Source organism: Pseudopodoces humilis, chromosome 10 (assembly GCF_049639895.1).
Source record: "Pseudopodoces humilis isolate 2021_Gansu_Grassland_sample_001 chromosome 10, ASM4963989v1, whole genome shotgun sequence".
NCBI classification, from domain to species: domain Eukaryota; kingdom Metazoa; phylum Chordata; class Aves; order Passeriformes; family Paridae; genus Pseudopodoces; species Pseudopodoces humilis.
Window position 1 is genome coordinate 1753852 of NC_142209.1, and position 14214 is coordinate 1768065.

Here is a 14214-nt window from a genome sequence, read left to right on the forward strand (position 1 = left end):
GTAATCCCATCTTGTTAAACATTTAATTTCCACAGATTTTGTATTGTGTAAGTAATGAGAATGTTTCCTTTCAAATTATTTGAAGGGTTTTAAAAATCTGTTTTTAAAGGTTTTGTAACAGAAGAGTTGCGGGGGGTGATTTTTGAATGCTCGTGTTCTACTTGTTAAATGGCAATTTTCTTCTCTGTTAATTCCCTCTTATGTGACTGTCAGGCTTAAGGATTTAATAAACCAGGGATTTTATAAGTTCTTAAAACAACCTAGAGAAATCTGATTCTACCTTTTTAAGAAAGGGAGGAAGAAATCAATGATAGCTTTTAAATGAGTACATGAAAGTCTCAGGAAAGACATAAATAACTATGTTGTAATGTAGTTTTTACTTGGGGGATTTTTTGGGTCCCTTTGGAATGACAGCCTTCTATCTGATAATAAGTAAACATACAGAATGGCTGGAGTAAAACACTTTGTAGGGAAATCCTGCAATCCTATTGTTTCTTTTTATTTTCTCCTCTTTAAATGGATTCTTCGCCTACTTCCTCTAGCTTTTAATGCATTACAGACCTGTCTTTCCACCAGGGGGCAAGCACACAAATATTTAATGATTAGTTAATCATTAAATTTAATGATTATTTATTGCTTTCTTGTCCTCCAGCCCCTTTTTGAGCTACAGTTTTTGTACCTTATGTCCTGCTTATCTTTAGGCTTTGTTGTTTCCTCTTCCAGTAATCTCAGTCTTGTCATCACACTGGTTTGCATTATAATCTAAATATGTCTTATGAACTGAATGGGTTTTAGAGACAAACAGGGTGATGTCCCCCAGCCCTGAAGTTGTGCAGGGCTTGTCTGCCAGGATTGGAACCAGAGGGAAAAGAAATGGGTTTATTTCAGTCATGTTCATATATTCCAAATGCCATTTGGAAACCTGTTCCTGTTGAACCAAATGAGCCAGGATAGCCAGCCTGTGATGTAATGGACAATACAGAGCCAGGTGTGGAAAATGATGGCAATCCATAGGTTAGGAGCCTTGGGAATCACCTGGGAATTCACTGACATTTGGTGAACAGTTTGAACAGGATTGTAGGTGATTGTCTACTTCCATTAATGTTACCAGAAGAATGGGATTACTGCTGAGGAGTCTGTGGGATGTGGCAGTGTTCAGCTCTAGCTGGAAGCTGCAAAGATGAAGAACAGTGCTGCAGAGACAGCTAAATTACCTATCAGTGGAGTAACTCACAGCAAAATAGTAGTAGAATTATTTTACAATTAAGTGTCTGTTTAGAGTCATAATTTTATTAAGCTAAGAGGTATTAATCTGACTTTCTGTGGAATTAAATTGTGGGTTTTTTTTTTTTCTTGTATTAAATTCACCTAAGCTTTCTAAACAAATTTATCCATTCACAAATACTAAAAACCAGTTAGACAAAAATTTCAGTGGTAGCAAAAAAATGTAACTAAACCAAGTTAATTTAAGGTGATGAGTGATTGTAATTTTTGGCACTTTATATGGATTTTTATCCATAAATAATGGATCTATACATGTCATGCCCCTGAGCTTTGTAACTTTCACTGTTCCTGTAGAAATGCTGAATACTAATTTTTAAAAAAAGTTACTGTAGTTGATATCATAACAGTGCTTTTCTAATGCTTTGCAAAGATTAATGACCTAAGTGTGCTTGTGTTTCTTGGCAGTTAATGAAGATGCTTTTTGAGTGTCCTGATGAGCGAGTTGATCTGGAGCTTATTTCTTTCTGTATTAATCTTGCTGCCAACAAAAGAAATGTGCAGCTTATCTGTGAAGGTAACTGAGGTTTTGGTGGGGGTTTGGAGATGACAACACATTGTATATTTTCTTTTATTATACTTACATGTGCAAATTATGTACATTTGAGTTATGACATCAGGATTTTATTCTGCCTCTTGCCTAAAATCCATCCTTGGCTGATTGGTGTTTCACCTGCTAGTATCAAGTGAAAAGCAGTGATGTCTTTTGAATCTTTCCATTAATTTTTTTATTATAATTGAGCTTCATTTGGGTTCTAATTTTTTGATTCATGGTCTGGATAGTTCTGCATTTCTTGCAGTAGCTCTGGATTGCTTTTAAAATTTTATTATTTGCATACTAGCAGTTTTAAATGAAAAAAATATTGCTCAGCAGCTCCAACTTTCACTTGTGCTCAGCATTTTCCTTAGGAGCTGCTGCAGTCAATTACTGGCCTTCAGAGGGGATAGTTGCAATCAAGAGATTCTGTGGCCTGAAATTCCACTTTAAAATTCTATGAATAGCTCTGTAGAAGGGAGAGCAGAGACATCCAGTTTTATATTAAATGTGAAACTCAAGCTAGCAGCACCTTTTAGGTAGGCAGGGTGATCTTTTGGAAGCATAATGGTAACACTGAGATTTGTTCTAGGTGGTCAACTACTTCAGATCTGTTCCCATGCATAGATCTTTTAAACTTTTAAAAGCATAACAAGATATTTATTCTATGGAATGGGAGAAGTCTCTGTGCCTAGACTAACTGCTGTGCACTTTTTCAATCTAAACTTTTAAAACTTAAACCATTTTTTTGGGTACATGTTGATCTCTGATCAGCCAGTATTTTCCCTTTTTTTTTTTTATTATTATTTTATTTGGAGGATTTTCTAAGTGTTTGTTTCTTTTCAGGAAATGGTTTGAAAATGCTCATGAAGCGAGCTTTGAAGTTTAAGGACCCTTTGTTAATGAAGATGATCAGAAATATTTCACAACATGATGGACCAACTAAAAGCCAGTTTATTGTAAGTGTTAGGTCTTACCTAATGTGATCTCTGTTTTTTATCCTTCTAGAAAAGACTGGCTCTGGAGAGCTGCCGTGGTTGGTTTTGCAGGGTGTCCAATTTAAGTTTCCTTGTGTGTCCTGGGGTGATTTATGTTTTGTTTTTTAAGGCTATCTCAGCTGGTAGATCAGAGTTTGGATTCCCCACTATGGGGAAAACAGATCTTAAGCCTTATCCAGTCAGTTTGAAAATAAACACACAAACAAACAAAGAAGCCCCAGTTGCTGGGGTGAACATCATAACAATTCAGTTATCCTAAATTTTCTCTTTTGAATCCAGAGAGAAAAATCTGGTGGTTTTTTTTTTCCCCCCCACTGTGCCAAGTGTATTATATTTGTGGGTGTTTTAAATACTTCATATTTAAATATTGATCCTTTAAAGCCATCCTTTCAAAAGAAAGGAGGAAAACACATCATTGCAATCATGGAGATTTTAAACATATTTTGAAAATGTGGATTGAATATCAAATTGTCTTAAAGCAGTATGAAAGAGTAAGTAGAAGCCATTATTCCCCTCTTCATGTCCTCAGAAAATCTTGTAGTTACTTATTCAAATCTTTAGGTAAAAAAATCCATTTCTGCCACTAATGCAGGATGGTATTCTCTATATTCTTTTCCTTTTTCTCTAAAGGCTTTTTTAACCTCTTTGTTGTAGCAACCACTTTTGGAAAGTTTGAACAAACAATCCATATCCCTTGAAAGTGAAAGGATGGGGAGGAAGAGTGCTGAAATGTTTTCTTAGATTATTAATCCACTGGAATTGAAACTGCCTTATTAGTCCTTATTTCAGGACTAAAGTCTCTTTTGTTTTCTTTTGAGAACTAGCTTTAGTTTGGCTGAGATGTGAGTTCTTTAGGAACCCAAATTATTAATTTGTAATGGTTGTTGCTGTATTTTCGTCAGGAATATGTTGGTGATTTAGCAGCTCAAGTATCAAATGATGAAGAAGAAGAATTTGTGATTGAATGCCTGGGAACACTTGCAAATTTGACCTTACCAGAGCTGGACTGGGAACTTGTGCTGAAGGAATACAAACTGGTTCCATATCTCAAGGATAAGCTAAAACCAGGTCTGTACAAAGTTGGGTTGGGCTTCCAAAGCAGAGTCTCTTGTAGAATATTTAGAGTGCTCAGAGTAGAGTCTGTTTACCTTTGTAATTTGTGGTTGTTTAGGAAAATGTAACACTGAAGAATAGAATCATGTCTGCAGATAAATGCACAACTGCCAGTAGGTTAAGAATTTCTGAGAGAGGTAATCCTTCCTACTTCCTGCCTTCTGCCTTAGCAGGTTGTGCTGAGGATGACCTCGTTTTGGAAGTGGTGATCATGATTGGGACTGTTTCCATGGATGACTCCTGTGCTGCACTGCTGGCTAAATCTGGAATCATCCCTGCACTCATTGAGCTTCTGAACGGTAAATTGGCCGTGTTTGACTTGATTTGTGCACAGCAGAGGCTGTAACTGGCATTGCTGTTTCCTTGCAAGGCAGGGGTTGGTGTTTGTATGGGAAGGAGGAGCAGTTCCTCTGCTAGTGATAGATCCTTAGTGGTCTAATAAGTTTGGGTTTTCCCACACCTCACTACTCTTTTACCATCAAAAGCTTCTATTTGTGAGATTTGAAATCATGGTGGATTTTTTTTTCTCCTTGCAGCTCAGCAGGAAGATGATGAGTTTGTCTGCCAGATCATCTATGTATTTTATCAGATGGTGTTCCACCAAGCCACCAGAGATGTCATCATCAAGGAAACACGTATCTTTTTACAGATGAAACATCTAGAATTAACTAATTTGCCATTGCTGGTGTTTGACTTCTATTTCTCTTGCAGTAACCTCATGATCTCAGAGGTTTCTTTGTAAATGTTTATTTCAGCTGAAGAAAAGAACCCAGGCAGCCTAAGCATGTAAAGGGACTGTAAGATTAATAGTAAAGATTAAAACTTAGTTTGCTTTGAAGCAGGGAGGTGAGTAGGAGGGGGATCACTGGACCAGGTGACTCATTAGTTGCTATCCAATCTGATTTACTGTCTGAATTTCTTTTGCAAATCATAATGAAATTCACAGTTCATAGAAGAACGTATATAGAGTGTAGGCAAATTTTTTGCATTGCACCATTATACAAATATGTTGCATGGTCTGAAATTTTGTGGGCCTTAACTGAATGTTAAATTTTATTGAAGCATTCAGAGTGGGTTCAGTGAACCCTAGGAGGGATAGCAAGTCAGTGATTATATTGCTAACAATACAAAGAATACTTCTTCATGTTCTTTTTGCCTTTAATCTCTGTGGAATATCTGAGAAGCGATTTGGGTGGTTATTCTTTGTGTCCTGTAATTCTGGGATGATACAGCAGCAACATTTGAAAAATGCATTCTTGCTACATGAGATGAAAAATTCCTGCCTCTGCTTCTTAGTGAAATTTGCAGTGTGAAGAACCCAGGGTTGTGAGGGGTGTGGGGAAAGTTTTTCTCCTTAACAGTTGCTTTGCAGAAGCCCCAGCATATCTTATAGACTTGATGCATGATAAAAACGCTGAGATCCGCAAGGTTTGTGACAACACTCTGGATATCATAGCGGTAGGTCTGACTTCCTTTATCCTTCCAGAGCCTCTTTACACAAGAGAATTTGAAAATAAATAAATATATGGCAAAATGAAAGTATTTTTCTTGTGCAACTTTCTAATCATATGGATAAAAGATGAGTTTTCAGGGCACAATGACAATCATTAGGCTCTGCATCAGACTTCCAAAAAGTGTGTATGTACTTTGAAAATTCATACAAGTTAACTTTACACTTTTTAAAAGCGCTTTCAGACTTCAATAAATTAATCACATTACATAAGTGTGCCAAGCTTTCATTATTTCTTAGTTCTCCAAACAAATGGCTCTTGTTACCCAGCAGCTTTATTCAGCTTCTCTACATTGCCTGATGCCAATATTTGTTTCAAAAAGAAAATGTGGCAGCGATCCTGACGCTGGCTGTTCCCTGCTGAGGGAACAGTCACTCTAATATTGCCTTCATCTTTTGGATAGGTTTCCTTTAGCTACATAATTTAGTTTGTCCAACTATCCACGGATCACAGTAAACTTTTGGGACAGTTGTAATACACTGCTAAATTGGAAAAAAGAAAGAATACTAAGTTATCAAGCGCTGTTGAGGATTGTAGTGACTGTACATCCTTTTGGGTATAGAGTAGCTGTTAGGAAATGAAATTTTATAGCCAAAGACAATTTAACTGAGTCAAGAGCAGCAGTGCCTTTGTCTACCCTACTGCTTTTTTCAGTCATCTACATTGTTCCTTTTTCAGTTGAATTATGTGTATTACAGCTTGTTCTCTGAAAACTTTAATATAGTGTAAGGCCTAACTTGCACTGCAAAATACTATATGTAGTCTAGTTTACCTTCTTCTCTTGTTACTCATTAATAATGTCTTCTAATTTAATAGTCCCCTTAAACCAGTAAAATGACTTAACATTTTCTGAACTGGAATTCTTTTTATCTGGCTCTCTCTTTTCTTGGAGGTATGGAATGAAAATTTGCTCCAGTGGTAGAGTTGCTGCTGATATTCACGAAGGACTAGATTTAAACTCAGATGATAATTATTTATGATGGGCATCATGTTCAGAATCTTAACACAAACACCTGTTTCTAGGGACATCTCCAATGGAAACAGTGGAAGGATTTTATTTTTCTCCTGTGTGAGGCTGGACAATCTGAGTGCATCCAACACTTGTTTTACCTTGGGGCCAGTGCAATTTCCAAGTGACTCACATGTTGATTTGCTCATATGGGGAAGCTTTGCAGTGAGGTGTGTTGTAATAGCTAGTTGGTGAAAAATTGTTAGTAATAGTATTAAGCAAAATTTATAGAATCTAGAAGAATAAACATACAAAAATACAGCTTCATATTCAGTATTACCATCTGAGTAAAATGTACTTAGCCTATTTTCCCTTCTTAAGAACATAATATATTTATGCTCACTGTGAGTCAGTGAGAAGTGCTAAGAAAATGGATGGGAGAGGCTTCTCAACTTGCAAAAAGCACTGGACATGACTTTCAGGGCCTTGAGGAAGAATAAAGGGAAGAAATGTTGTGGTACTGTGGTTGTTGGGGGTAAAGGAAGAGACACCAAATGCATACTGAGAGCAGCTTGCATGGTGGTAAATTATCTTCTTCTTTGCTTGTGAGCAATGCCATTCTTAGAATGGTGTAAGCTGGTGAGTTAGGAGAGTTCTTTTTCCAAGAAGGTCTTTCTGGCTTTATCATCTGTGTGTATCTTTATAAGTTGGATAAACACCATGGCCTTGAGTGGAACAGGAAGCATAATATGCTCTCTTTTCTGGAAGGCAAAGAAAACTATTAATTAATTGATTGCTTTCTCAATCATGCTGGAATCTGATTGCATTTGTGTCTCTCAGTACAAAAAAAACACAAGCACAAAAGGCAACATGTTCTAATTATCGATGGTAGGAAACAGAAGAGGTAAGTTATCAGAAGCTCAGATCTTGATAGGTGTTAAAGGAATGTTAAAGCAGGCTGTAAACACAGAGGTGTTTGATTGTGGGGCACTTTTACACCAGCAGTGCCTGCTGAGGTGTCTGAACAGTCTCCAAGAGTGGTGGATCCTCTTATCTATGCTAAATCCACAACAAGCAAACCTTCACGGTTCAGTCTTCTTGTTGCACACATGCTGACAGGAGTAGGTCCTCTGATGGAAATCAGAAAATAAATGTTGGGGAGTAGATTTGAAAATAATTTCTACTCAGGGAGACAAATGTTTCTTTCACTCATCAATGAGCTGTATATACTGTGATTGAAATAGCACTGGAGAAAATCACATGGCTTATAAGCCTTAGGGGAGAAATGCTTTCTGTAGTAAAGTAATTGTCACAGAAATTATGGAAATGTTACACTAGTGATGATTTGTTTAATATAGCTTGGCTGGACTCTGCCATTGATGAACTGAAACAGATGTGCTGGTTTAGCACAATATATACTGGGCAGTCTCAGCTTTGCACTGGGAGAAGCAAGATATCCCTTTTGTCAAAAAATGTCTGAGTTGATGATTTAGGAATGCTTCAGTCTCAGTCCCGTGCTGAGCTTTGGCAGCAAGCAGCCAGTTCAGTGTGCTTGTACCCCTAAAGTGGGGCAGCTCTCAGGGCTTAGCTGAAAGCCTGGAATCAGCAGCTGGTATGGGAGTCTCGAGCAAATTCATTTCCCTTTTCCCCTGCTGCAGAAGCCTGGACAACTGCAACTCCAAGCTTGTGGAAAGAGATGTCAGCTTACTTGAGATGGTTTTATTCTCTTCACCTTAGGCAACATTATCAAGAGCCAAGAGGCCTACTCATATGTCAGGTTTCTTATTATTTTTCTGCTCCTAGCTCAGTTTTATTGCAGTCAAACTATTTTCCTCATTTATTCAAAGGGTATTTAATTAACCATCATCAGATCCTAGGATCTCTGTAGTCTGACCCTCCCCTTTCCCCCGATTTTCCTCTTCAGTGCCTTTGCATCTTCAAATCCAGACCAGTTTCTCAAGACCATCTTGTTTCTCTTATGATCAAGAGTGGATCACAATACTTCAGGAGTAAAACAACATTTTAGATAGTTACAGCATTGTCTGTGGGATTTAGGAAGGGCCTCATGCCTAAGGTGTTTTTCCAGCTCTTGTTCTTTGCCCTGGGTATTTGTAATGAATGGCAAATAATGTTTGCCTTTTATGGAATTCATTGTTAATGATCAGCTTGCATCTTTCCATGTTAGCTAAGCTCCCTGATAGAAATCCTCCATGCTGGGAATGCTGGAATTTCACATAAGAAGCAGGAATGTGCTGTGAACCCTCCATGCTCTGGGATTTGGGGCCAGCTGTAGGAGATGTTGGCCAGCTCTCTTAGAGTCAAGGAAGAGCAGACCACAGGGATTTGCTGTGGGCTTTATTTGAATAGGCAGCATGCTCTGAAAATAGATAACCTTTGACTCCAGCTTGGTGTCCTCTTTCCATGAAGAGTGCTGTAGTCACTCCAGGAAAAAAGGTTTTCCCTTCATTTGACAGGACTCCCTTTCTGTGGTGCATCTTGTTGCCCTGTTATCCTGTAGCAAACATGAGAACAGAAAGGTGGGCAGAGGGGCTGGGGCTGTAGCTGAGCTGCTGCAGTTTCCTCTGTTCATTGTTCAATTTGCCAGCAGTCTGCTTCTTGTGGCTCTGCCTGCAGCAGAGTAACCACAGGCAGCTTTAGATAAGGCAAGAGTGTCCTGATTGTTTTTGTCTTCACATAAAACCTGATTTGGACAGATTCCCTTTCAGCACTGGTGCCTGTTCTCCGGATTTGTAGGACTAAGAAGATGAGCTAAACCATTGATCTGTTACTTACAAAACAAGTTGCCAATGAGGTATCTTACATTCCTCCAAAAGGGAGGGGAAAAACTTTCTCTAGTCTGCTACAGCCAATACAGGAACCTTGAGGGTGCCCTACATTTTATGGAACCACCTAAATTTAGAGGGAATCAATGGTTACTCTTTTTTCCTTGCCTTGCCATTAATTTCAGCTCCCAGATTTCTGTGAGCTTCCTGTCAGAATATATTTATAGTAATGAAGCTGATTGTGAAGCAGTTACTCCAGGTTGCACAAGTGTAAGTGGTGGAAGGATTTTTTTCCCTGGCCTGTGAAGGAATTGCCCTGCAGTGGTACTTACACTAAGTAAGGTGTGGTAGGCACCTGCAGAAGGTGATCCCTAACATCTGTTTCTCTCCTTAGTTTGTAGAGGCACAGATTTAAAATCACATGCCTAACTTTTAGATAGCTAGACAAGATAAATCTTTTCTTTCTTAATAAATAGTTAATTTAATCTTTCATGCAAACAGTAGATTTTTAATGAAGAATGTAACAAATCACTAAGTAGAGCCTTGAACATAATGAGCATTCTACTTATTGTATAGCAGTTTGAGTTCAGTATGAGGAATCACATCAAATGAACCCTATTACAGACCCAATTAAAGGGCAACCACATTAAAGTGAAAAGGAAAATCTGTTTTCCATCAGCTGTGAGAGAACACAAAGCAGATCTGTGTAGCTCTGTGTTATCCTATAGTGTGTTAATCAGATACAAGGTGTGACGGAAGCCAGTGACAAAGGGGACCCTGATAGGGAACAGACACGCTCTGATAATAGGCCAGTTAACGCTTCATAATATTTCAATGGTTCAGTAGTAAACAAAGCTGGAAGTAGAACTTCAAAAAGGATGGCACATTCCTCCCAGAGTCGAGCCATACATCTTCTATGACACTTCTGGATTTATGGAAACCGAATGTTAAAAACAGTGATGTCAGGGAGCTCCAAAGAGAATCAAATCAGCTTTCAGAATTCCTCCTTTTAAGTTTCTGACCATGACTGCAGTGTTTGAGGGGGGTGGTGTTGGAAAATAGGCACATTCTGTTCACCTCATTCTCCCTTGCAGTGCTTTTCCAGTAGCCTAACATTTAAAAGGACTGGAGGGCTCAAAGCTATAGCTCTATCTCCATAATTTTCAGTTTTCTGGTTTCATGTTTGCAGAAATTCCCTTGTAAAGACAGAGTACTTTGTGTATTTAAAAACCAAAACCCAACCAAAACAGAAAAACAAAATTATAAAAAAAAAAAAACAAACACCAAAAAACTTCACAAAATAATAATAAGAAAGGTTTTAATAGGTCAGAATATGATTACTGGAAAACTTGAAGTGTTTTAGGGAATTGTTTTGCTCTAAATGTCTTTAATTTGGTTTATTTGTGCCTTTTGGCTGTAGTCCTGCATTTACAGCTTTTCTTCCATTCTGATGTTATTCCATTAATCATTTACCCAGTGGTGGTTTTGCATATTTCCATGGAAAATCTACAGACTGATCTAGCACTACTTAAATGAATTTTTTTTTGTGCTGAGGTTATGTAAATTATTCTAGATTATTGCAAATCTTCCATTTCTGTGATTGCTGCCAGGATGAAGCTCCTGACAAAACTGATCATTGATCTAGATCTGGTGCAGTCACTTCTTTGTAACATTTGTACCTTGCTTTTTGCACTGGGAATGAACAACAAGAACAAAGTTGCCAAAGTACTTGAATGGATAAATTGTAGTTTTTAAGTAATGTGCTGTTCAGTTGCTAATACCCTTTTCCAAAATTTGGGTGAATGATTGAGGAAAATTACCTGGGAATCTTAAACCTCTTAAAAGAGGATGGTAAATGTGGAATATATAGAAATATTCTGCCCTGCTGTCATTATCTGAAGGAAAAGTCAGTTAGAATCTGAGAAATGTTAACTGATTTTTGCAGGAGGATATAAGAAGTTGATGTCTATTTCTGACAGACATTCAGTATGTTTGGACAGTGGTGTGAATGGAACTCTGATGTCAGGAAGTGGGATACATTTAGGGTTGTAACTTTGGGGATATTCAAGTGTTTTCAAAGTGTATTGATGGTAAATGTGAGTGAGGTGATTTAGCTGATGGCCTTTTGGCTTTTGAGAAATTTGAAAAGTAAAAGGGATTCAGCTTTCAGAGAGGTTAATCTAATTTGCTGTTTGTTAAATTTGTTTATTTTCCTCCCCTTCTTTGCAATCATGACTTCTGGCAATAGTGTTCTTGAGACTGCAGTATGATTTCTGGCAGTTACAAGATGTTTCTCTAAAGCTTTTAAGTAATTCACAACTGCTGGAGGCTGACATAATAGCCAGCCCAGGATTTAGCTCTGGCAGATGCAGCAAAGGAGCTGTTTCCAAGGTGCTGGTCAGATATCATCATTGAAAGCCATGCCTTGTCTTTTCTTTATGAGACATTTTATAAATCTCAGTGATGAGCTTGATTTTTCCAAGTTTTTACTGTCACTTCTAGTTTTTAATCAAGAGTGGAAATGGAGAAGAAAAAAAAATATCAAGAAATAGCCTGAGGTGTTCTTTTCCAAACAGTAGGAGGTGTAAGTGTGTGTTCGTTGGGTTTTTGGTCTTGTCTTTTCTCCCTCCCTAAGGCTGCAGTAATACTGACAGACACAAAGTGGAATTTTGCTCCCCTAGGCACTGAGAATATATATAGATCCCACGGGAGATACCTGCTGTGGGTGTGGAAATTGTGCAGGATGCCAGGTTTTGGACAGGATCACTGAACAGGAGTGCCAGGATGGTGAGGAGTGGAATTAGTGTTGATCACAGGTGGAATTGAAAGAAATTGAGAATAATGAAATCTTGGGTGTTACAGTTGTTGGCAATGTCAGAGAAGCCTTTGCCAGACTGGCAGGGCCAGCTGGCTTGTGTGTTATCCAGCAATCCAAAGGTGGAAAAGGCACAGGGTAGGGTGTGTTACCTGTGGAACACACATGATAGCAATGAAGACATGGCTGGTTGAATATTTAGTCAGTTGAAAACCTCTAGTTCAGATTATAGGGCTTTCAGAAGTTTAATCTGAGCTACTAAGCTATCTGATTCTGCCTTCTCTGCCATTTTATGGCCTCTGGTTGGAGACAGATCTACTTTGGCATGTCTGGCAGGAGCAGAAATTCCCACTTCCACAACCAAGGCATTATCACAAATTGTGTGTCATTTTCCTGTTCAGGGCTAAATAAAACAGATTTTTAAAGCCTTAAACTACTCCAGTTTAGATCTCTGAGGAAACTCTGTCTAGATCATGTGTTAACCAAACCATGAGAGTGAAGAAATTATTTTCAACTTCTCTCTCCTTTGTAATTAGCTTAGAAGACAGTGGAGTGGGATGTGTTTCATAAGGATATTTCTTCCCACAAGAAGAAACATTCTGGTTAGGGATGTTATTCTTGCTCACAATACTTTGGTTTAAAAAAGTACAAATTGTGGTGTATTATTTGTGACTATTCCCAAATTGGTACCATCTGCAGGTTGCATATGTATGAGCTTCCTAGAGATAGCTGAGTCCTATCTTCCCAGCAGGATTGAGGAACTGAATGTTATCCATGGGTTGGTGCTCCCTCTGTGGAAATCACAAGCCCCCAAAATCTGCTCTGTTTAGAAGATCCTTCTCTGAACAGCTGATTGCAGTGACCATAGGCTATGTCACTTCATGCTGGTGTTCCTTTACATGGATATCACATCACTTGAGTGCAGTTAGGCTGTAATCCAGATTGAAATTTCATGCCTGTATGTTTTTCCATAATGACTGGAACCTATATCCTGTTTTACTCAGCTTTCTGGAGAAGTTCCCCTCAGAGTTTACTTGCCTACCATTTTTGTGGTTGTTCAGCACTATACATAGAATTTGACATGAAGTTGAAAATTAAATTCTTGCTGGAGCTCATGAAAGAAATTTATTGGTTTTATCACAGCCTTTTTTCTCAATAGATTTTTTTAGTAGCTAGTTGTCCTAGGAAATGATTATCTAATGAAGATGTGCAAGGTATTTGGCCAATGTTAATAATTAAATACTAAAAATCCCCTGAAGATTGGCAGTAATTTGTATTTTCTTTTAAATTAAACCAAATGAGGAGACTGATGATAGAACTGTTCTGTTCAAAGCAGTTTTTTCTGTTTGGTGTAAGGTTCCAAACCATGAAGGGAAGGTTGTACTGCTACATCACAAACCCAAATAATGCTCAACGCTTACAAAATCCCTTCTTTGCTCAAAGAACGTGCAACTGAGCAGAGCATTAAAGTCACCGGGCCCTGAACTTGCATCTTTTGCTGATGTTGGATTCCCCTGCCATGTCCTTACACCAGCTTTGTCTATAGCTCATCCTAAACCACTGTGTGGTGATTTTTACCAGGAATACGATGAGGAATGGGCTAAAAAAATCCAGACAGAGAAGTTTCGATGGCACAACTCGCAGTGGCTGGAGATGGTGGAGAGCCGGCAGATGGATGACAGCGAGCAGTACCTGTATGGGGATGATCCCATTGAGCCCTACATCCATGAGGGGGATATTCTGGAGAGACCTGACCTCTACTATAGTGCAGGTAAGGCAGCACCTGTCAGTATTTAGCCCTGGGATTGCCACTTCTGCATTTGCAGTGGGAGCTTGAGCTAGGCCTGACTCAAACCAGCAGGACAGTTCTGGTTTTTTGGCACTGGGAGCAGCACTGATGCCAGCCAGGGATGGGCTTGTCCTTGTTGGGGTTGATGCCATGGAGTGGCTACCTAGAACAGAGGCTAGATAAGATTAAGAGAATAAGAGTGGGTATTTATTGAAGGCTTTCAATAGGTACACCTTGGGCAGTCAAAAGCCTCCAGAAGGGGCTACACCCAAGATAGACTGATGGCAATGAGTTTTTCAGACAATTATAAGTTTGGTCCATTTACATATCAGGGGTTAATCCTCCAGTTACAGCTTCAGGTAAAAAAGTCATTTACCCTCCAGTTTGCTCCCCCATAATTCACTTTCATTCATACTTTTTGGGGCCTGAAGCAGTGAGGT

General features: G+C 38.6%; 1 protein-coding gene across 2 annotated transcripts in view; it reads left to right on the top strand.

The window, feature by feature from the left end:
* KIFAP3 (kinesin associated protein 3) overlaps positions 1-14214 on the top strand; it is a 67791-nt gene that overhangs the window by 29548 nt on the left and 24029 nt on the right. The window contains exons 12-18 of one of the 2 annotated variants that reach the window (XM_014257615.2): positions 1690-1798; positions 2663-2775; positions 3717-3882; positions 4098-4226; positions 4464-4562; positions 5300-5385; positions 13567-13756. In XM_014257615.2, the coding sequence (XP_014113090.1) occupies positions 1690-1798; positions 2663-2775; positions 3717-3882; positions 4098-4226; positions 4464-4562; positions 5300-5385; positions 13567-13756 (892 nt within the window). The remainder of the gene's footprint in view (positions 1-1689; positions 1799-2662; positions 2776-3716; positions 3883-4097; positions 4227-4463; positions 4563-5299; positions 5386-13566; positions 13757-14214) is intronic. The other variant, XM_005528671.3, reaches the window with a different exon arrangement.